This window comes from Cephus cinctus, unplaced genomic scaffold (assembly GCF_000341935.2).
Source record: "Cephus cinctus unplaced genomic scaffold, Ccin1 Ccin1_scaffold0330, whole genome shotgun sequence".
Taxonomy (NCBI): Eukaryota; Metazoa; Arthropoda; class Insecta; order Hymenoptera; family Cephidae; genus Cephus; species Cephus cinctus.
The window spans coordinates 1,982,909-2,002,779 of NW_014333027.1; the positions used below are offsets into that span (position 1 = coordinate 1,982,909).

The following is a 19,871-nucleotide window of genomic DNA, read 5'->3' on the forward strand; positions in this document are numbered from 1 at the left end:
CAGATTAATCGCTTTATGCAAAATAAGAATACTGAAATGTTTGTGCAATGGCGATATTGCGTTATTGCAGACAATCACAAATCTATCTAAAAGATAAGTAAATGGCACAACTTCGTTAAAAAATTGTACAATATTCTCAATGAATTATTATATTGAAATTATCTTTTAAAATTTAGTGTGTCGTTAATCAATAAAATATTTATTTTGATATTGTCTTTTATCAATTTCCCTGTTCTTTGATATAGTATTTTGTTAGTGAGAACCAATAATCCATCAATACAATGTGAAAAAATTACTAAAAAATATGTAAAATTAAAGAGAATATCTTGTATTATTATTCACAAATCGGTGTATCATACATAAGTAGTAGCGTGTACTATGATAACAAAATTTCATAGTTATTAAACTTCAAAATATTTCACATTCTCACTATTAAGTTAATCCTCCTCATTATCTGAAGAATCTTCCTCCGCTTCCTTCAACCATTTGATGAATGGTCCCACGGCTTTTTTTATTTCCAAACTTTGCACTTCATTCTCATTGTCACCGTTGAGTTCGTACCACTCCAAGATCTTTTCCTCGGAAAGGATATCCCGCTCATAAAAGAGATGTAAGAGTCGTTGCATAAAGGAGAGTAACTCCTGAATTGTGGTAGCTGCTTCCTCCATGGCTTTTAGACAGTCATCCTGAGCATCCTCAGTCTTGATATAATTCTGAATAATTGTAAAGAAATAGGAAATCATCTTCTTTAAGGTACTCTGATAATTTGCTTGGTTTATTGGACTCTTTTGATCCGACAGGTAATGTAAGGGTAGACTCAGTATAGCCTTGATGACATTGTAGGACACTTCTCGGATGCTAACGTTGTATGCATATCGCGATGAATTTATTTCCAGAATTAAATTCTCACAATTTAGTCCGTCCTGATAGCCACGAAGAAGGCTATCAATAACTTCAGACAGGAACATATTCGTGTCGTCTGGTAAAGGAGAAGCAGGTGCTGAATCATCTTCACTGCTTGAATCCTCAGAATCCGTCGAGTATCCATCGCAATCTTTACCATCTTTACTCTCTTTGCATGTGAAGTACAGTAACTCCTTATCCGTGTCCAAATTCAATTCTGATATTTTGGTTACATTCAATTTTCCAGATTCATACTCAAGTACTGAATCCACATATGAACTATTGCTCTTCAGGTGAACAGATGGGGATAATATACAAGCATCTAAATTAACTTTTTTATCCAACTGGCAATTGGAAAAGATTATACTATTTTTAATCATGCAGTTGTCAGTGATGAATACATTAGACAGAATATATGAATTTTCTATTTGTACATTAGCACCTACTATACAATTATTACCAATTGTAGATCTCGTAATGAAAGTGTCTTTGCCAAGCATACTATTCGGACCCACTATTGAATCGCGTTGAATAACACAACCTCTAGCTAGTACGGCATTTCTGTGTCTATATGTACTTCTAGATAAATAGGTAAAATTTCTTACAAAGGATAGGGTGTCAGGAGTGAGTGGATAGCTGTGTCGTTGTAAGATTTCTCGACTGAGCATGTGATAAGCTCGCCAAGACGTCACTGGAAGTGCATACTCTTCAGAATCTAAACGTTGCCAGTAAATACGCGAATCAAGAATTTCCTCATTCATGAGAACTCCTCGAATAAAATCTTCCATTGTCTGTAATAAGATTAAGCATAACATTTTTTTTCTTTTCTAATATTCATATATGAATAAAGTAAAGAATCAACTTGTGCAATTACCTGGAAATCAAAATTATCTGAGAATAATGGCGGAACTGCTGGAGAGCACAAATAAATATGTGTGTCTAAAAGACCAGTATTAATCTCAATTTTGTCATGATCAAGGAACCACTCCAATTCTAGTTTAACTTTCTTCTCGTCCTTGGCAAGCTTCTTATAGAAAAGTACTTTATTATTAGAGCCATCAGCAACAACTAAGCTGCTTTCTTCAATAAGGGATGGAATATTTGTAGAGCCAACATCCCTTAATAATAATGTCATTGCAGCACCTTTATCTTTTTCAATTCTAACGCGATGTAGTTCCAGAAGATTTTTGAGATTTGCATTGGTGAAAGCATCACCACGTATTAATATAAAATCTCCACGGATTGCACCTTTTGTGTCAATATCTCTAAGAGCATCGCCAAGAGATCGGCATCCATCAGATATTATTAGGTTTATTGAAATATCATCGCTGTTCTTTGATTGAACATATTTCTTCAAACTCTCTATATGACTGCTGCAGTACAAATATAACTCCTGTATCCTGGACTGAACCAGAGTCTCTATCAAGTAATCTAACAGTGGCACATTCACCACAGGCATTAATATACTTGGATAGACATTCTGAACAGGAGTTAAATTGGTTGTAAAGTCATCTGCAAGAACAACAGCTTGGAGCACATCCTTTTTGCCCAATTTAGAGTTAACATCCTTTTTCGTAATTTTAGACATTGCTTCCAATTCGAGAAATCACTTCATCACAGAAACACTTTACAGTATCTGGTAATTCCAAGTTAAATAGAAATAATGGATAGTCAGTTAGAATATAAGGAGGCTTATGGACACGAGATACCCAATATTTTTAGTGCGGTCAATAGAGTTCAATGAAATTCCCCACTTCCTATCAAATCGTGACCTGCCCAAGAAAACTAGGGAGGAAATTCTATAGTCTGTTCTTGCTAAGAAACTAATTGAAATAAACCGATGCATTGATGCATATGTGAAGTGTCGGGTGAGTAAGAATTCTGTACAATGATATTATCGTATGATTAATTATTCATACGAATGGTAAAGGAAAGTTGAAATCGGATTAATTATAGTTTAAAAAATCTATTCACTTATACTCTTTTCATTCTGTGACGTTATATACTAAGCGGTCCCCACTTTTTACCATTAATGGAGATGTTTTTATATAGTTCCTGACGTGAATGTCCAAATACCTTTTTTTAATTAAGACTTACATATCTGACAGGTATTGCATAAAATTTGCTGAATTCTTGTACTTTACATTAGTAAATATATCTTTATATGGCAATTACATACATATCGCAATTATGTATCATAATTTAGTAAGTTGCTTTGAACTTTCATATGCAAATGTCATTTGCCTGAACATTTGTCACATCATATTTAAAAATAGTATAGAAAAAAACATCCTGATTTACGTTTTCTATTTTATGTTATTTGATATTATTGTCTGTAATAAAATATATTTTTGAATATTCTTAAATACTTCGATTTTACTTAGTTTTTATAAATCATAATCAATCATTTATAATCAATGATTATTGAGATGAATCATAGATGCTTATTATGTCATGTCATTGACTGATATAAAATTTACATTTAATGCAATCATTTTTTTAACAGTATTGTATTGTCCACGGTGACAGTAAAAAGTTGTAACAAGCAAGCAGATGTAATCTGCATTAATGCCTTTGAGCCTAAGGACACACTCAGTAGCCGAAATGGAGGAATACTCTGGGGCATCAGACTTGTCCGTAGTGGACGTCTATGATATTGCCTCAGAGATAGGCAAAGAATGTGAGAAATTAATAGATCACTTTGGAGCTGACTCTGTTACTAGTTTGATGCCCAAAGTGATCAATGCTCTTGAGTTACTAGAGAGCCTTGCAACAAAGAATGAACGAGAAAATACAATTGTTCAAGAACTGAAAGCAAAGATATCACAGTTGGAAAATGACAAAATTGGCAAAGCTGAGGACAGAGAAAGATTTGAGAAGGTACAATATATTTACAATGCTAAATGGTTTAAATAACACTTGGAATTAATATTAATATTCTTTTACTACTAATCAGGAACTGGAACAGATCGAGGAACACTGGAGGCAAGAATCTCGTGATCTAGTTGGTATGGTAACCCGATTACAGGAAGAAAATCGTCGGTTGGCTACAGCTTTACAAGAATCGCGTAGTGACAGTCAGGACAGCGGTAAACAAAGTACTAACAATTCAGCCCTAACTACTACCATAGATTAGAAAACATCCCACAACATAAGAAAAGGTATCATTTACTAAAACACACTTGTTCCATCCTCGCAGCTTATACAGCAAGTCAGGAAGTGGACGTTGCTGTACTGCAACGTTTAAGAACCATGATAGATAAACAGCGAGATCAAATACGTGCTAGAGATAGAGATATCTCACAAAAAAATTCAGAAATTGAAAATGTACGTACACGACTCTATTTTTTAATGTTATCGTTCTATACTAATTTTATTACCACGTAATTAATTGTATTTTAACTTTATTTTTATAATATGTTTTAAACAGTTGACTGCTCAAGTGGAGAAGCTTGGAGTCGTCGGTCGCGAATTAAAAAGAAAGCAGCGTCAAGCTCAAATGCAAGCACGTGGCTTGGTTGAAGAACGTGCCGACTTTTTGGCTCAGTTACAGGATCAAAATCGAGAACTAATTAATCTACGGGCACGACTAGGTCTTGCCAAGAAAGAAAACGAAGATCTAACTAAGTGCACTGTCTATCCTGACTTGGCGAATAAAGCCGTCTATGACCTGGATGATCCTGACAGACCCAGATTTACGACTGCTGAGCTGAAGGAAATTCTACATGAGAGAAATGAACTGAAAGCTAGAGTATCCGACCTGGAGGATGAGCTCGAGCTGTATCGTCCTAAACCTGAAACGTATGTCACTAATAACCTCCAATTTTTATACTTTCTCAGGACATAATGATTACAATTAAAATGACGGTGCTACCTCTCCTTTTCTAGTATCGAAGCACTAATTAATCCTTTCAGTACAATTAATAAAGTCTAATTGATTTAGCATATTAAATTAATTTCAATAACGTGGTAATAAATATCATATACATATGCTGAAAGGATTAAAGCACATTAAATGTGTGTTAAGAGTGATTTTTTTAAATATAAGTAAATGTTACACGTTGAACAACTTTCCGCCATGAGAAACAGTTTTGAAACTGCAAACTACAACCACAGACCAAAATGTGCGGCATTAGTTTTACAGCGAGCAAGCCATGTAAAAAGTAAACGTATTATTTATATTAACATCTTTTTTATTTTGAGTTTTTCCTTATATATATTATTATGTAACTAAAGATTACGTTAATTTCGCTAGCGGGTAACCGTTGGTGTTTTTAATTTGAATTTGCATGCTTTTCGACCGCATGGCCGTTTGGTTTGTCACACCTTCATCCCTGCGTCACACATCCTCCGTGATACGCGTGCTTTGACATCAGACAGTGGGATCCCCGCATTGTCGCTTTATACAGTACAGAATAACGTCACCAACTCCACATCCCCAGAGACTAACGTTAATCAGTAAGATAATCCCTAAGCTATGGTTTTTCCACGCTTTGCATTTACCAAAACAGAATACTGTCGTCACTATTACATTCAATCGTTGAACTATAACACATGTGCCAAAAAAATTTCAAAACTGTATATATTTTTTATTAGTACGACATATAACATTCTGTCTTGTATCAAAATTATTCGCTACCGCGGGTTATTCTTGTTCTGTTATTCTGTTTCTAACGTTAATCCCTGATATTACTTCAGACCCGAGGACGAAAAAGATGCACCAGTCCAGGGCCCACTTCCCTACGAACCCGACGATGCGCCCTGGAAGAAAACGTCTGAATCTGGTATTCGCAAATTGTAAGTACTGCCATGAATTCCTTCCTTCCTTTGCTTTATGGTTGTATTCCCAATGGGGGACGCGTGCCAGTGCAAGAAATTCCAGCAATATACATATATACTAGGATACCCCATCCATTGTATTTAACAAGACACGTATTTTCAGCTTCCGAAAAATATTCTCGGAGACTAGTGGCAGCTTCCTGGGTGGTAGCAGTCCTCGACGAAGTCTTTCCAGTCTTTCGAAGATGGCGCTCTCTGGTAATGGTGCGAGCGACACGTCTATATAAACTGATCTTGTTTATCAGGATCCGTCACGCGGCTTTTTCAAACGGTTACACGATTTTTCTCGATCCAAAGCTATCGGTATCACAAAGCTTATTTTCTTTTCGATATTCTTTAACCGTTAAACTTTCTTCTGCGTTCCTTTTACCTTCTATCCTTTTTTTATACGAAGCATAGGATATACCGGATATATATTAAGTTCTTAGTTACCAATCGTACTAGACATAGAATGTCGTGATACTACAGTTTTCTCTCCCTATAGTATATTTAAATAACTTATACATCATTTATCAAATTCACAACTCATTTCTAAGGATAAAATTCTTATATCACATTCGCAAGCTCATCCATAGCTGGATCAGTATTTTACAAAAGAGACGAGACATTGTCTATGTTTTTTAAATTCCTTTTTATTCTTTTTAGTAATGTTTTCTTACTTCTCATACTAATTACTTGTTAAGGTAATGCTAATATTTAGCATCAAACATGTTACACAAGATAATAGTTCACGTAACATTCCAAAGAAACGTAAGATGGATGCAATTACTAGGTCCATGAGGTATGAAGATTTTTTTTTATTTTCTTCAAGCGAATCACAACAATAGTGTAAAATATCCTGAAGTCGGCAAAAGATGAAGGATGAAAAAAATTTCTTAAACCACTTTCCTACAATCTTTTACTTCGCAAGGAGAAATCTTACCCGTTGCATATCTATACATTCTCGTTTATATGCGTTCTCAAAGGAAATGTCATGAGAGAATAACGAAATGAAAAAAAATATAGTTCGAAAAATGAGACAAGAAAATCATAGAGATATATAGACACTATACTCAGGACATTCGACATAAATGTCCACGAGGGAAAAATAATGTTAGCTCCTCTTCGACCTTTTCCCTTGTAATTTGTAAATATATCCAGTTAAAAGGAAATTGCACGTTATTGTATATTAATCGGTTATAAAATGACACGCGTACAGAGGAAATAAAAACCGTTATGAGAATGTTACAATTAAATAAAGGAGAGAGCAAATATGTAATCTGTTAGCACGAATACATATGTATATGATGTAACATTCTCAATAGTCGATAGCCTGATATTTGTTGCTATAATGGCAAATAAGCGTTCGCACTAAATTATTAACATTTCCATTCGTGTCAAAGGATAAAAGAGTTTTTATTTTTACCCTAAATTAGCAACACATGATTTGAGGTAAAAGTAAATTGTCATATGAGTGAACGTATTTCATGTTATCGTCTAGAAAAGCGAAGGATTATATAAAGGCAAAGAGAAAGCAGTCATTAGATTTTCACCAATGGAACAATTATTCAATTTTGCATAGTCAGCATAAATTTTTATTACATTCAATGTATTTTATTGTTTCAAATCAGTGCTGTTGCATTAAGACATTCTATAATGACATTAGAAATGGAAATAGAAAAAAAATAATGTTTTCATTTTGCACTATGAGTTTTATAAGACAGCATTGATCTAAATAAGTATTCGATGACAATGATCCCCTCACAGTCACTGTGCCATTCTATAATGTTAGAAGTATTTCTGTGCTTTGCGCGTTTCTGTACGTTTTTTCTCCTTTTTGTCGCTACTAGTTCTGCGTTTAAGATATTCTTACTTTGGCAAAACCGTTGGCAATTAGTTCAGCATATGCAGGATGTCCCATTTTAACTTAAACAGTGCAATATCTCGAAAACAAGGAGTTTTCAGAAAAAATGTTTGAGACAAAAGATGTCGGGCTCGAAGAGGGCCAATCTAGTGAGATACCTGAATTTTTGGCCTGGGGTCTGTGTTTGGCCCAAGTCTATTTTTTCCAATGAGAACCCCTGTTTTTTATTGAAGATTCGTATTGTATAAAAAAAAATAAGTTTTGTTCTTTCTTACTCTCACTTAATCCGTTAATCTTTCCTAGAGTGGCCAAATTTTTGAATCGATCTTGTCCCAACCGGCCAAAATTGTGCGTTGATCCTGCTTTTATTGGCCGGATCGATGATTGGTCTTGCCTTGATTGGTTGAATGGATCATTGGTCTTGCCTTGATTGGCCGAGTGGATTATTGATCTTGCCTTCATTGGCAGGATTAACACTCTGTAGCTTCAATTTAGTCAGATTATGAAATTGTAAGTCCATATTACTATTATTACTAACAAAAAACCGAAACTTGTAACGTATCTCAAAGCACTTCGAGGGCCTTTTTACGTTTGTTGCAGAGGGTTTATCAAAAAATGATCAAGAACAAAACTTATTTATTTTTTTTTCATACAACACGAATCTGCAATCAAAATAGGGGGTTTCATTTAAAAAATGAATTGGGCCTCATAAGGCCCAAAACAGGTCCCAGGCCAAAAATTCAGGTATCTTACTAGATGGCCCTCTTCGAACCCGACAATTTTGTTTTAAACATTTTTTCCAAAAACTCCTTGTTTTCGAGATATTGTAGTGTCTAAGTTAAAATGGGACACCCTATATAGTAGGAATTCGTACATTTTTTGTCTATTAATTGCGCAAACAAGTCCAAGCATACGTCCATTTTACTCAGTCTGTTTCTGATAGCAGTAAACAAATTGTTTTGCGATTTCGGTTTCCATGTTCTTATTTAATTGAAATTCTAATTGCGGTTATCGATGCTTTTTCTAGAAACCAGTCAAACTTATGGTAAACGTAAATTGATTGTATTATAGTGTGCCAAAAAGTCTATTATAATATCGAAATGATAAAATAAAAGAAAAATATACATATTGTAAAATTAATTACTTCTGTGTTTATACTGCACTATTTTATATTATCATTTTACTCGATACATCTCTTGGTATAACATTAACCACTTAACATGGCATTCAATCGACGATTGCACGGGCGCAAATTGTTTTACGACAGACTATTTATTTTTAGATCAAAAGTTAGCGGGCCGCGTACATTTCCCAAACCTGCAAAGCAAATGTGGGCCGCAGATAGTTGAACTTTTGGGAGACGTGATTTCCGGTTAAGTGGTTAACATACTTTTTCCTTATTGTGAACTATGAAAGTTAGATATTTAAAAAAAATTGTATAGTTCAATGTTATTTTTAATTTATGCTCTATTTTTTTGTAGTCCTTATAATTCATGAAATTAATGGCTAATTATGAGACTATGGGATTTTATCTGGACAATACGATATCAAGGATAAAATCACAATCACGTCCGTTTTCTTCGACAAGGTTTAATGCATAAACTTTGTTTAACTGTGCTATTAGCTAATCAGATACTTGCATTTTGAAGATAAACGGAGTTTATGCATTGAACCGCGTTAAATAAAACGGGCTTCAGACTTTTAGGGCTGATGTAACAAAAACGATCTATTACGTCTTCGGTCACATTAAAATATAATAAAATTAGTAACGCGCAACAAAATTAATGTTACGTTTTGTTACATGATATCAAGCATGAGTAAGAGCACTGTGGAGCTACTAATATATAGCCAGCCTTGCGAAATTTTGTGTCTGACAGCTGCTGGCCACAGTGGGGGCATGGGAGGTATACTGGAATTAGCATAAGAGTTCCTAACCCCCAAACACCACACTTTAGCAGACGCCCGAGCACCCGAGTGACAAGATCGCCAGACCGGCCGTACGCAACCCAGTGTGGTGTTCAAGGATTAAGGGAGTTGATGTGCCATAAGTTTCATTTCAAATATAGAATACACGGGGGCTGGCTCTATTTACCAATATCTCCTTGATGGTATGAGAGTAATAATGTACAATGGCGAACAGGCATGGTTAAAAATGATCGCTAAGAAATCTGTTGCCATGAAACTATTTGCTATTTATGCCAATAAATAAGATGACAATTAATGATAATCTCCATGGAAAGCTAGGATTATCCATATTGTCTCTATGACAGAGTATAAACAAAGATTCGTGTCCTTTTACAGCCATATTGATTGTATTTTTGACTTTGGTCCTTTGTACGATAGAAGAAAGTGACGTACAGAAAGCTATACAATATTCTTGTTGCCTGTAACAACAGCCATGATTCCAGAGAGAAAGATTAATTTGATGTTAAATATACAATATTTCAGTTTGATCCTAATTTGATATAATAATGGTAAAAGAAGAAGTGATCATTAACCATATAATGGACTTGAAATGATAGTGAATGATCTCTGTCGCGATATTGTATTACAAGTCAACGTTATTTAAGTTTGCTGCTGAACCAGTTGGTAAATCTGGAGGTACAAATTTACCAATTGGCTGTATTGCCTGCCTCTGCTCCGAAAGTTTACGCATTTCTTGACGAAGCTTACCAAGTATGGCATGGTTTGGCTGATTCACAGCAGCCTTACCTTGCAGCAGAGTGATCTCTTGCTCCAGCTGTTTCTTCTCCTTAAAGGACTTCACGCTGCGCGATCCATAAAGTCTTAAGAGTGAACCCCAAGATTGAATATGAGGATGCAATCGCTGGAGAATTGCTTGAGCTGCCCTTTGCTTACCATCCTTTTTGTTTCTGCAGACCTGAAATCGGGAATTACATATTCTTAGCTAAAAGCTTCACCATGAGGACCACTGAATGAGTAGTTTTACTTACTACTGTAGCTTCATGTTTCCCAACACGCATTGTGAACTCGTTACGTTGATGCTTCAGAGTGTTTACAGAGTAATTGATGTGCATGTCTCCTAGGCCAAAATTCCTCTGAAGACAAGTGATCAAGATGGCGTGTGGCGATGGTTCAGTAGTCTTGGCGCAGAATTCAGCGACGCGAGGATCAGTGATCGATATTTCATCGAAGAAGGAGAGATCAGCGTCTGAATTCCCACGAGAGGCTTTTATTGTCCTCCCGGAATTACCAGACGTTCCATCTCCCGCAGCATCGCCAGATATTTTGTCCCGCATTTGAGGTATCAGGATTTCCAGAGTCTTCCTGGCGGCATTTGCTTTTGCCTGTTTCTTACTGCTCCCAAAACCGCTTCCATACTCCATATCGTTTATGCAAACAACTGCTGAATATGGTGTAGCAGCATTTTCTGTACAAATTACAGTTAATTGTTTTCGAATATAAGAATCTTCGGGATAGTTGTGACTGTACTGATAACTGCCATTATGCTCAAACATTTTTATAACGGCAATTAACTTTTGTTGATTTTCGTATGATAAATCATATAAATCTTACCTAATTCTTTAAATTTGTAAGTAGGCTGTTTTTTCAAGGCGTGCTGTACATACTCGTGCAATATACACACGTAACTCTTGCCTGACGGATTCATTATCCAATGTTTAGGAGGTCTTTGACCACCACCTTCTTCCCCAGTACTATTACTAGTTCCTGATACTCCACTACTTCCTACAGGGAAGGTAATAAGCTTAGTACCATCTGGTAAAGTAGGACGTTCCAGTTGTTTTCGATGCTTCTTATTCTTTGTGAATTTTCTGCGAGCCGACCAGGACCTATTCGTGTAAACGTGTTTCCATTTTAGAATATCCATACAAAAAATTACATCATCCAAGTGACCTCATTATTGAGATACTTACTGAAATCTCATGACTTTGATCGCTTTAAAGCGGAACAGTGTTTGGCAGTAATTCCTGAGTTGTTCACTGTCCAAAGAATGAGCTGCTCGATTTTCCTGAATGGTTTCGATCTTTGCACTAGGTAAGCTACAGGCTTCCACCGTAGGTTCTCGTTCCTTTTCTTTACGCCTTTCTTCCTCTTCTTCGCGAAGAGCTCTTCTGTATTGTAAACAGGGTACGGCGCTGACGGGTACTTCGTGTTTTCGCACACTTCCCGGCCCAAGGAAATAAGGTTTGGCCAGGGTACATACTCTACTCTGCTTATGCAAGTATAATGGCATTCCACTATTGTGAGTAACTTGAACCCAGCCTTCTGGTAGCACATCAAAATGATTATGACCAATTTCTGAAAAAGGTAAGTGTTATGATTTATTCTTCAATTAATAATGTAATATCTTCATACTGTTGTATAGTGTCGTACCATCTAGAACTAATTTTTCTTTTTCCTCGTACGGCATGCCATCTTTTTTGTTTTTTCGCTTCCCTTTGAACTCTTCAGGTAGACCTAAAATAATGCATTGGTCGAGATATGTTTTCTTCTAGAGAGCAATTGAGGTCTACAGATTCTGGATGATAATAATATACCTTCTTCGAGCATGGCTTCTATCTCTTCGTCCGGTACATCGGAATCCATACTCTCATTAGTATCAGAGTCTGAATCTGAGACATTATGATCAGGATCTCTCTCGAGATCATCAAGGACATCAAATTGCCTTAAATCATCCGGGACAATCATTCCATCGCCACTGGAACTTGTCGTTTCGCGGTTGTTAATACCATTTGATAATGATTCAGAAATTTCTTTCTGTCCCATCTGATCATCTTCCATGGCGTCGCTACATCGACTCTTCTCAGATCTTCCACTACTGCTGATACAATCGGATTCAAGTCTCTTGTTAGGCATCCAAGTATCCTCTTCCATCCTTGATGCAAAGCTATTCTTAAATAGACACTCCGAAGGGATTTGATCTTCCTGGTGGTGGTTTGGAATGTCGACGAGCATAGCGTTCTCCATGTCTGGATCAGGCTTGATAGATTTGCACAGGTTTTCCTCTCCGGTATTGGCCATGCTGGTGGGCTTTATCGTATCTGCCAAAAGCATGAAGTCTAGAAATTCGTTTGGGATATGCTAATAATAATAAAGAATGTCTGCGCTGTTCTACGAACGTTTGGTGGTGACAAGGGAATTGTAGGAAGAGACAACGGACATGCGATAGCGTGGACGTGCGATCGGTGGAATCGTTCACGAAGGTAAGACAGTGGAATCCTGTGAACGCTTTCAACGAACGTCGAACATAATACGCCCTCGATGCTATATTATTTACAGTCACCGTAAGTAACGACACGTGGATTAGATAATACCAAGCGTGTTGTCTGGCCGCACCACTTCCACCAATGACACCAAAGTCCAATCGATTTGAAACCATCTAAAAAATGGCAACGAAAATTGGACATTTGCATTGATGTTAGCAGTCTCAAGCCTTTTATATATCTGAAACAACGTGCTGTATGATCAAGCCATTACTTTAAAAGGGTCGTAGAAGTTGGCTGGTAGTCACGGTATTATTTCAGCTTGTTAGCTCCAGAACTAGACAGAGACAACATTGAGAAATTGTTCCTGTTGCTAGCTGGGGCTATCTGCTGACTGATACAGACTTTTAGCAAAGGGATTTCTTTCAACAAACATCAGTAAATCGGATATCTTGAAACTTTACAGAAAGCAATTGTAAAATAAAACATTGTATTAAATTGAGTTTTTGTTCAGCTTGTTTGAATATTAATCTTTTGCTTTTTCTAAGTTATAGCAAAATCTAATGATATTAAATTGAATAGGACTGTTCTTACGATCATATAAAACACTATTTTATTTGAGGGGGATTTTGAAAAAAGAATTCGTTTATAAAATAGCCCAAAAATTAAATTAACAAAGAAACATCCATTGCCTAATAAATCCAGTACTCAACAACATAATCAAGAATGAGCATATGACTATTCAACGGAAAACAAAATTTCTTCTGTACGTCTATTGTTTTAATAGAATTTTAAATACCTAACTTTTTATTCAACACACCATTGTCACGATAAATCAATTAAATTAATAACTTCTCGCATAGGTGCAAAGCGCTAGGAATACAATCACAAGAAGGAAAATTAGTTTTGGATAAACTGATAATTTTGTACCTATATGGATTTAAGGCAAGAGAGGTATACCTGCCAAGTTAATCAATCACTGAAAAATACACAACATTTGTTAGTTACCGCAAAAGAAAGGGTGAAACTTCCGAAATAATACCGCAGAACTATCTTGTACACTGAGCCACAGAAGCCATCTTTGAATAGTAGCCATGATAAATGACTCAGGAAGGAAGCGATGAACGAACCCCCTATTATTCAAATCATTATTATTAATTGTTTTAATAATAAACAATTACTTGGATTTCACTAAACCAAAACAATAATAAATGTATGTATGTTATAGCAGAATTAAAAATTCATCTAACTTTAAAGCATATAACTTTGTAGTCACATGTGATACCATGCTTTTAAATTTCACGCTGGGAATTATTATGTAGCCTTGACGAATAACAAACTCTAACTTATATTTATTTCTACGTTGTATCCATTATTAAGCTATATTTTTTTAAAGAGAATTATATGTATGTCAGTGATAAAGAACAAATTTAAAGAATTATTATTGTCGTAGTTATATCGTTAATCACATATGTATCAAGGTCTCTAGTACTCGCTAGTACCTTTAACCCCACTACTACCTGTTGATTTTTTCTTCTTATCTGTGTACTTTATATTTAGATTTTCACAGAAAACGATAACTCGTTCCTCTACAACCAAATGATTGAAGATTTCATTGGACAGCATGGATGTAGACGAAATAGTTTACAATGCTTTCTATCTACAGCTAAGGGTTAGTTATATTGCAAATTCGCGCACTTCAAATAATATTTCTTGATTTGCTTGTTTTATGTCTTATGTTGTATTACTGAAGTTTGTCGATAATGGCTTACAGGACAAGTTCAGGAAAAAATATGAATTTGCTATTGCCAAGTGTTGGACTATATGTGTACCTTGTGGTAATTCTTTGAGGGGACTCGATATCACTGATGACTTTGTTGGTAATGAGTAATGACTTTTAATTACCTATAATTAAACACAGGTGCTATCTAAGTTGTATTTAAGTAATGACACTCAATGTTTACATTTCATATCATAGTCCTTGAGGAATATAACGTTCCACTTTTATTTTATATTCATATTACATGTAATAATAAAATATTATCAATTGTAAAATAGTTGATCATATATTAATTAGCTTGAGATATTGCATTCATAATATCTATTTAATTTGCATGTCTATATTTAGCTACTATAAGTATTACTGTTCTTTTCAGATCATCATGTATTGAAACCACACCCAGAACTAACTTTGCATTACACCTCGACTGATCCAAACAATTCTAATTTATATAAATTCGAAGACACCACTATAAGACTGTTAAAGTGCCAGGATGATGAAGAACAAAAACAGGATGATGAATACAATGTTACTATATTATCAATTGAAAAAGGATATAACAAAGAGTTTCATATGTACAATATATTTATTGTAGATAAACCGTTGCATCACAAATATATTATTACGGAAAGATTACAAGATGATAATCTTCCATTGAATCGTATCATCACATGTTACAAAGAGTAAGTTTGAACAATTGCAAACTATTTATAAAATACCAATTATTCACCCTTTTTTACAATAACATATTTTATTCATTGCATAGAGCTGTAGAATTTCTAAATGCACCCATAGAAGAAAAGAGATGTTCTCTAGAAGAACTAAGGATGGATCTACGTCAAATCCAACTGAGCAATTTTGAATCTGCTGAAGAACTTAGTTCACATTTACAAGAATTGACACGTCGTTATTGGGCGAGCACAATGCGAAAACAAAGCTTGGATCTTCAGCGCGATGCAAGATATCAAAAGCTCTTAAGCACATCCTTGGAAGTGTTCATGATGCATCATCTACACGACGAAATATATTCAGTATTGAGTGACGCACTAGAACAGGACGATGTATACGTAAAAACGAAGATTGATCAATTGATCTATATGGGTGTAACACCAGATCAATTAGGTGCCAGCGTATCTATGGCGATATCCTTACCAGCAGCAATTGTAGAGTTGGCTACATTAGATGCTAGAGAAGGTCCACTGGAGAAACTCCTCTGTCTGAAAAGTACCCTAGAGTTAATTGTAGCTGAGATCAAAGGTGCTTTGGCTGATATCGAAACAAAAAATGACGAGGAAAGCGCAGATACTAAATCAAGCATAGAGAGCTTAAAGTACACACCATCCACCGATGATCTAATCCCATTAGTAATGTACGTCATAGTAAAAGCTCGACCAATGAGAATCGTTACAGATTTACATTATATAAATAATTTTCTTTGGTCTATTTCACCGCATGACGGGCTTTCCTATAGTTTAATTACATTTAAGACAGCCATCTCGGCTTTGTTTGAAATTAATTCACAGAGTTTGCCATCCAGGAGTTATAAGGTCAAAACGGAATTACCAATTGGTGAGCTTTTTGATGTTATCACTGGTACGGATAAAGATATAACGCCATTGGATAGGCAAATCCATCAACTGGCTACGATGTTGGAAAAATCAACTCAGAATCATGAGCTTTTAATATAAAGTGAATTTTAGTGATGTCTACAGGTATCGATCTCTTAATTTTTTCAAGATTTATTTGAATAGCTTTTTAGATTGAGTGTTTCAGTGATACAAAATATCTTAAAGGTATATTCTCATGCAGTGTATAGAAATTTTTTGATAGCAGATAGTGAAGTTTCATTGTATCAATGTGCCTTGCTCACTAATAACGTACAAAAAATGGTATACTGGTAACAAGTAAATGGTATACAAGTTAATAGATTATACATAGGTATATACATATACTGTAACGTGGCGTTCCAGAGTTTGAGGGAAGACTACTTCGGAATGACCGAAAAATAAATAAATAGGACTTATCAGGTCGGATAGTGGGTTCGGTGGCACAAGGTAATCGTTCAACTTGACAGTTCGAAGGTATCGGGTTCGATTTGTGATCTGAAATCCTAATTTTTGGGAAATTCCTAGCCGTCCTGCGTTTCCTGGCGGTCCTCAGGATAAATTAATTATAGCGGGGGTGAGCCGAGCACCCCGTTATAATACATGATAATATAATATATTTTTGTAGTGATTTACTGACCGTAGATTTATTATTATTGACGATATACGTATAATGTATCTATAATAAAATATCGAATGGAACTTGTTACGGTAAAACAGAATGTTGTTTTATTTAATGTTGTAATCCAATATCACATTTTAGGTAAAGTTATAGTAATAATACAATATAATCTGATCTCCTGTGACAGAATAATTAATATCCGGATGGGATTAAACATTATTTTCACTGACTGCGATGGAACGTTTCAATACAGTATTAGTGTGACGAATGGTCACGTCCACAGTTCTCATGTTTTCCGTGAGGAATTGACTTAATGTATTAACTTCATCACCTGGCCAACGATCGAATGGGAATCCCATGGGTCTTGCATCAGGATATTTTTTGTTTCTGATGCCACAGTAACTTGCTGCATTGACGCATTGACCTTGGACGTCCTGTTCCACCTGTACGAAAAGTTAAGCGGTTTAAATGAGATATATAATTCACAAGCTTCAGAAACTTTATTCAATAATATAATATTGTATAATAGTATCAAAATGAAGTTCACCTTGTCATCATCAAAGTTGGAGATCATGACAAACAATGCTGAAGGAAATCCTTCCTTCGTTCCCTTTGGAATCAGCATATGCTGTGGCCATCCACAGCCACAATAATTGAACTCATCTAGCTGTGTAATGTCAGTCGGCCTTCCAGCTTCCAAGTTTCGGAAAGTTCTCTCAAATGGAATTGTAATATTGGATTCATCGGATCTGCGACGTATTTGATTTTTTCCAGGTTTCACTAAAAATTGAAAGATTAAAAAATACATAGTTGTGCCCAAATTCACAAATGATAACTAATATTTCTATGAATAGTATTTCTGTGATCTGCAACCTCGATCCAATAGAAACACATGTACTTACGATTGACTGTAAACTTGTCAAGTTCAATCATGAAGTTCTTCTGGTCTCTGAAAGGCATTGGCAAACCACGCTCGTCGGTTTTCGGACCCATAAAGATTCTGCACGTACCTATTTTGTTTTGGTTATTCTGATTATCAACTTCAATATTATAAACAAAAGGAACATGTTGCAGATGAGTGAATCTCGCAAGAACCGATCCTCTTGGTGTGAAGTCAAGACCACGGGACATGTCGACATCGCTTTGCTGCCAAAAAGTTGACAGAGTGTTGTTGGGTTGATTGTTGGACGTGATAGAGATTGCTTAATGGTACAAAGATGTACATAGTTATACAACTTAGATTTTCATTGATTGATTCAAGAAATAGAAAAACAAACAAACCTGTTACTTTAACATTGGAATACATCAACTGTTGTGGTGAATAAGAAGGCAGAGTTCTCTTGTGCTGTTGGAAGACTTCTTCAACGTATTGATGAAGACGATAGAAAATAGGATCCCTCATTGCTGTGGAAGGATCACCAATTGGAGAGAATGATTCCAGATATCTGTGATCAGGATCATGAATATATGAGAGAGCGAGATGCATAAAGTTATGCAGATCGCCATATAGATTCATGTTTGGTGAAAGAATTGAAGCTTCCATAATATCTCCAAGAACATCAATACCGCCCATTTCGGTGAGTTGCACACGTTCACCACGATCCTGTAAAAAAATATAATAAACTAAGTATTTTTATAGTTTATATATAATGTGTCTAATTATTTTTTAACATACATTTTGAATAGCTCCCGTTTGGATGGCCTCAAAGAGACGGTCTCTCCATCTTTCCATGTCCTGAATGTCAAACTGTACCTCATCTACAGGACGATTTACATCCCTCAGGACAGAATTGGATGGTCGTGCTGGCCAAGCTCTACTAGCGACAAGACTATCCAATTTAGGGAAATACGCTTCCGGTATGGGCTCGCGCCAATTGTTCCATTTCTTAACACGACTGAGATTATTGCAGAATCTCTCGCAATTATAACGTGCCATTATCTGCTGATGCATGTAATAGAGAAGTTCTCCTCTACGATCTTTCCGTACTACTTGACGGGGTCCAGTGAAAGGATAGACCAAGTGCCAATGCCAGTGATGAAGATTAATACCCAAGTCTTCACGGAAATAGGCAACTCTGTGTTCCTCATCTAAATCAGATGCAGTATAGTCCCGTGGGATTTCAATCGGAACCTGACATAAGGACACTCAATAAATTAATTATTTCAACTTAAGTTTCACGCAAGTTTCAGTAATGAATTCATCATGAGATTTATTACCCTGGAACCCGCAGGAACAATATTAGCTTCATCTCGCGCTTGAACGAAGACAGCACTGTCCATATACTTGTCAGGGAAGACTTCACAGAGTGTAGGTAATGGTAGATTCTGTGTGTCACTACGATGAAGAATAGCAACAGACAAGCAATAGATATACATGTAAGGGTTGACACGATCATGACAGAATACAGAGGCTGATAAGAAATCTTCGTAAGTTCTCATGCCCAAAAGAATCTCAACAAGACGACCTGCTAGGCGTCTGTGCTTCGGTATGAAGAGAGAGAAGTTTTCTCTACGACCAAGTTGACTTGCAAAGTCAATAGATGGAATAGTCAACTCCTTTATAGGTATCTTCTCGACATCAGCTTCCCCAAAACGTGAGAGGATCTCGACAGCATTACTGCGATAGTGATCCGTCTAAAACACGAAAATAATAATGAATGCTTGATGACAATAAGTAAAGTTTTATCTTAGCTTAACTGTAGAAATTCTTACCAAGTAACTAGCTGGTACATCGAATGCAACTTTATTGTCACCTCTTGGGACAAAGACCGGCTCAGCCGGACGATCATAAAGATACAATATGTCAGTTACACCGCGCGACATTTTTCCTCGGAATCTTTCAGAGGACTGGGTGGTAAATGATTGAATAACTCCTTTTATACGCGATTTATACAAAGAGGATATCCGCTTAAACTGGTAAACATTCTTGTCCCAGTGATTCTCCGTTTAGGAAACGGATTAATCGTTTCACATTTTACATATTTGCATCTATGGTTTAAGAATTGTACATATGTAGAATGTGTAACGGAAAGCATAATTAGATTATTGTCTAATATTGATAAAGAATAGTATTTTCTTTGCATTGTTAAGGAAC

The 19,871-nt window shown here is 35.8% G+C and overlaps 5 protein-coding genes across 27 annotated transcripts; 2 read left to right on the forward strand and 3 right to left on the reverse strand.

Moving 5' to 3' along the window:
- Window positions 1-303: 303 nt before the first annotated feature.
- LOC107266669 (translation initiation factor eIF-2B subunit epsilon) lies at window positions 304-2,681 on the reverse strand. Of its 2 annotated transcripts, XM_015737384.2 has the most exons (3): window positions 1,778-2,681; window positions 1,509-1,694; window positions 304-1,247 (listed from the first exon to the last, which is right to left on the reverse strand). In XM_015737384.2, the coding sequence occupies exons 1-3, from the start codon at window positions 2,489-2,491 to the stop codon at window positions 438-440; spliced, it is 1,710 nt and encodes a 569-aa protein (XP_015592870.1). In that variant the 5' UTR covers window positions 2,492-2,681; the 3' UTR covers window positions 304-437. The 2 variants fall into 2 exon arrangements, with proteins under 2 accessions (XP_015592870.1, XP_015592869.1); XM_015737383.2 differs by having other exon boundaries at window positions 304-1,694; window positions 1,778-2,491.
- LOC107266677 (RILP-like protein homolog) lies at window positions 2,628-8,725 on the forward strand. 5 transcript variants are annotated; one of them, XM_015737405.2, is made up of 8 exons: window positions 2,628-2,771; window positions 3,410-3,783; window positions 3,860-4,001; window positions 4,103-4,230; window positions 4,334-4,704; window positions 5,284-5,361; window positions 5,602-5,700; window positions 5,846-8,725. In XM_015737405.2, the coding sequence occupies exons 2-8, from the start codon at window positions 3,472-3,474 to the stop codon at window positions 5,967-5,969; spliced, it is 1,254 nt and encodes a 417-aa protein (XP_015592891.1). In that variant the 5' UTR covers window positions 2,628-2,771; window positions 3,410-3,471; the 3' UTR covers window positions 5,970-8,725. The 5 variants fall into 5 exon arrangements, with proteins under 5 accessions (XP_015592891.1, XP_015592894.1, XP_015592895.1 ...); XM_015737408.2 differs by having other exon boundaries at window positions 3,860-3,992; XM_015737407.2 differs by lacking the exon at window positions 2,628-2,771 and adding an exon at window positions 2,783-3,108.
- Window positions 8,726-8,736: 11 nt separating this feature from the next.
- Window positions 8,737-15,818, reverse strand: LOC107266665 (microprocessor complex subunit DGCR8). 13 transcript variants are annotated; one of them, XM_025083823.1, is made up of 9 exons: window positions 14,292-14,438; window positions 13,780-13,904; window positions 12,883-13,012; window positions 12,106-12,609; window positions 11,942-12,025; window positions 11,482-11,866; window positions 11,123-11,397; window positions 10,540-10,976; window positions 8,737-10,466 (listed from the first exon to the last, which is right to left on the reverse strand). In XM_025083823.1, the coding sequence occupies exons 1-9, from the start codon at window positions 14,395-14,397 to the stop codon at window positions 10,134-10,136; spliced, it is 2,379 nt and encodes a 792-aa protein (XP_024939591.1). In that variant the 5' UTR covers window positions 14,398-14,438; the 3' UTR covers window positions 8,737-10,133. The 13 variants fall into 13 exon arrangements, with proteins under 13 accessions (XP_024939591.1, XP_015592853.1, XP_024939593.1 ...); XM_015737367.2 differs by lacking the exon at window positions 14,292-14,438 and having other exon boundaries at window positions 12,688-12,947; window positions 13,780-13,868; XM_025083825.1 differs by lacking the exon at window positions 14,292-14,438 and having other exon boundaries at window positions 12,688-12,947; window positions 13,732-13,865.
- On the forward strand, window positions 13,864-16,872 carry LOC107266676. Of its 6 annotated transcripts, none has more exons than XM_015737402.2 (5): window positions 13,864-13,984; window positions 14,332-14,443; window positions 14,525-14,651; window positions 14,928-15,234; window positions 15,318-16,872. In XM_015737402.2, the coding sequence occupies exons 2-5, from the start codon at window positions 14,396-14,398 to the stop codon at window positions 16,237-16,239; spliced, it is 1,404 nt and encodes a 467-aa protein (XP_015592888.1). In that variant the 5' UTR covers window positions 13,864-13,984; window positions 14,332-14,395; the 3' UTR covers window positions 16,240-16,872. The 6 variants fall into 6 exon arrangements, with proteins under 6 accessions (XP_015592888.1, XP_024939610.1, XP_024939611.1 ...); XM_025083841.1 differs by lacking the exon at window positions 13,864-13,984 and adding an exon at window positions 14,082-14,252; XM_015737403.2 differs by lacking the exon at window positions 13,864-13,984 and adding an exon at window positions 14,084-14,252 and having other exon boundaries at window positions 14,546-14,651.
- LOC107266666 (phenoloxidase 1) lies at window positions 16,862-19,858 on the reverse strand. Its single transcript, XM_015737373.2, has 7 exons — window positions 19,490-19,858; window positions 18,995-19,411; window positions 18,453-18,908; window positions 18,059-18,380; window positions 17,680-17,979; window positions 17,325-17,557; window positions 16,862-17,220 (listed from the first exon to the last, which is right to left on the reverse strand). The coding sequence occupies exons 1-7, from the start codon at window positions 19,598-19,600 to the stop codon at window positions 16,987-16,989; spliced, it is 2,073 nt and encodes a 690-aa protein (XP_015592859.1). The 5' UTR covers window positions 19,601-19,858; the 3' UTR covers window positions 16,862-16,986.
- Window positions 19,859-19,871: the final 13 nt, after the last annotated feature.

What these genes read in the sequence shown, in the direction of transcription:
- LOC107266677 (XM_015737405.2), top strand. Translation starts at nt 3,472, where the DNA reads ATGCCTTTGAGCCTAAGGACACACTCAGTAGCCGAAATGGAGGAATAC. An exon ending in ACAGAGAAAGATTTGAGAAG is followed by an intron (nt 3,784 to 3,859) that starts GTACAATATATT and finishes ACTACTAATCAG; the next exon opens with GAACTGGAACAGATCGAGGA. An exon ending in AAAATTCAGAAATTGAAAAT is followed by an intron (nt 4,231 to 4,333) that starts GTACGTACACGA and finishes TGTTTTAAACAG; the next exon opens with TTGACTGCTCAAGTGGAGAA.
- LOC107266665 (XM_025083823.1), bottom strand. Translation starts at nt 14,397, where the DNA reads ATGCTGTCCAATGAAATCTTCAATCATTTGGTTGTAGAGGAACGAGTT. An exon ending in TAAGAAGAAAAAATCAACAG is followed by an intron (nt 13,905 to 14,291) that starts GTAGTAGTGGGG and finishes TTTGAATAATAG; the next exon opens with GGGGTTCGTTCATCGCTTCC. An exon ending in AGAAAAATTAGTTCTAGATG is followed by an intron (nt 11,867 to 11,941) that starts GTACGACACTAT and finishes TACCTTTTTCAG; the next exon opens with AAATTGGTCATAATCATTTT.
- LOC107266666 (XM_015737373.2), bottom strand. Translation starts at nt 19,600, where the DNA reads ATGTCGCGCGGTGTAACTGACATATTGTATCTTTATGATCGTCCGGCT. An exon ending in ATGTACCAGCTAGTTACTTG is followed by an intron (nt 19,412 to 19,489) that starts GTAAGAATTTCT and finishes TTCGTGTTTTAG; the next exon opens with ACGGATCACTATCGCAGTAA. An exon ending in TGACAAGTTTACAGTCAATC is followed by an intron (nt 17,558 to 17,679) that starts GTAAGTACATGT and finishes TTCAATTTTTAG; the next exon opens with TGAAACCTGGAAAAAATCAA.
- LOC107266669 (XM_015737383.2), bottom strand. Translation starts at nt 2,491, where the DNA reads ATGTCTAAAATTACGAAAAAGGATGTTAACTCTAAATTGGGCAAAAAG. An exon ending in CAGATAATTTTGATTTCCAG is followed by an intron (nt 1,695 to 1,777) that starts GTAATTGCACAA and finishes ATCTTATTACAG; the next exon opens with ACAATGGAAGATTTTATTCG.
- LOC107266676 (XM_015737402.2), top strand. Translation starts at nt 14,396, where the DNA reads ATGGATGTAGACGAAATAGTTTACAATGCTTTCTATCTACAGCTAAGG. An exon ending in CTTTCTATCTACAGCTAAGG is followed by an intron (nt 14,444 to 14,524) that starts GTTAGTTATATT and finishes GTATTACTGAAG; the next exon opens with TTTGTCGATAATGGCTTACA. An exon ending in TATCACTGATGACTTTGTTG is followed by an intron (nt 14,652 to 14,927) that starts GTAATGAGTAAT and finishes TGTTCTTTTCAG; the next exon opens with ATCATCATGTATTGAAACCA.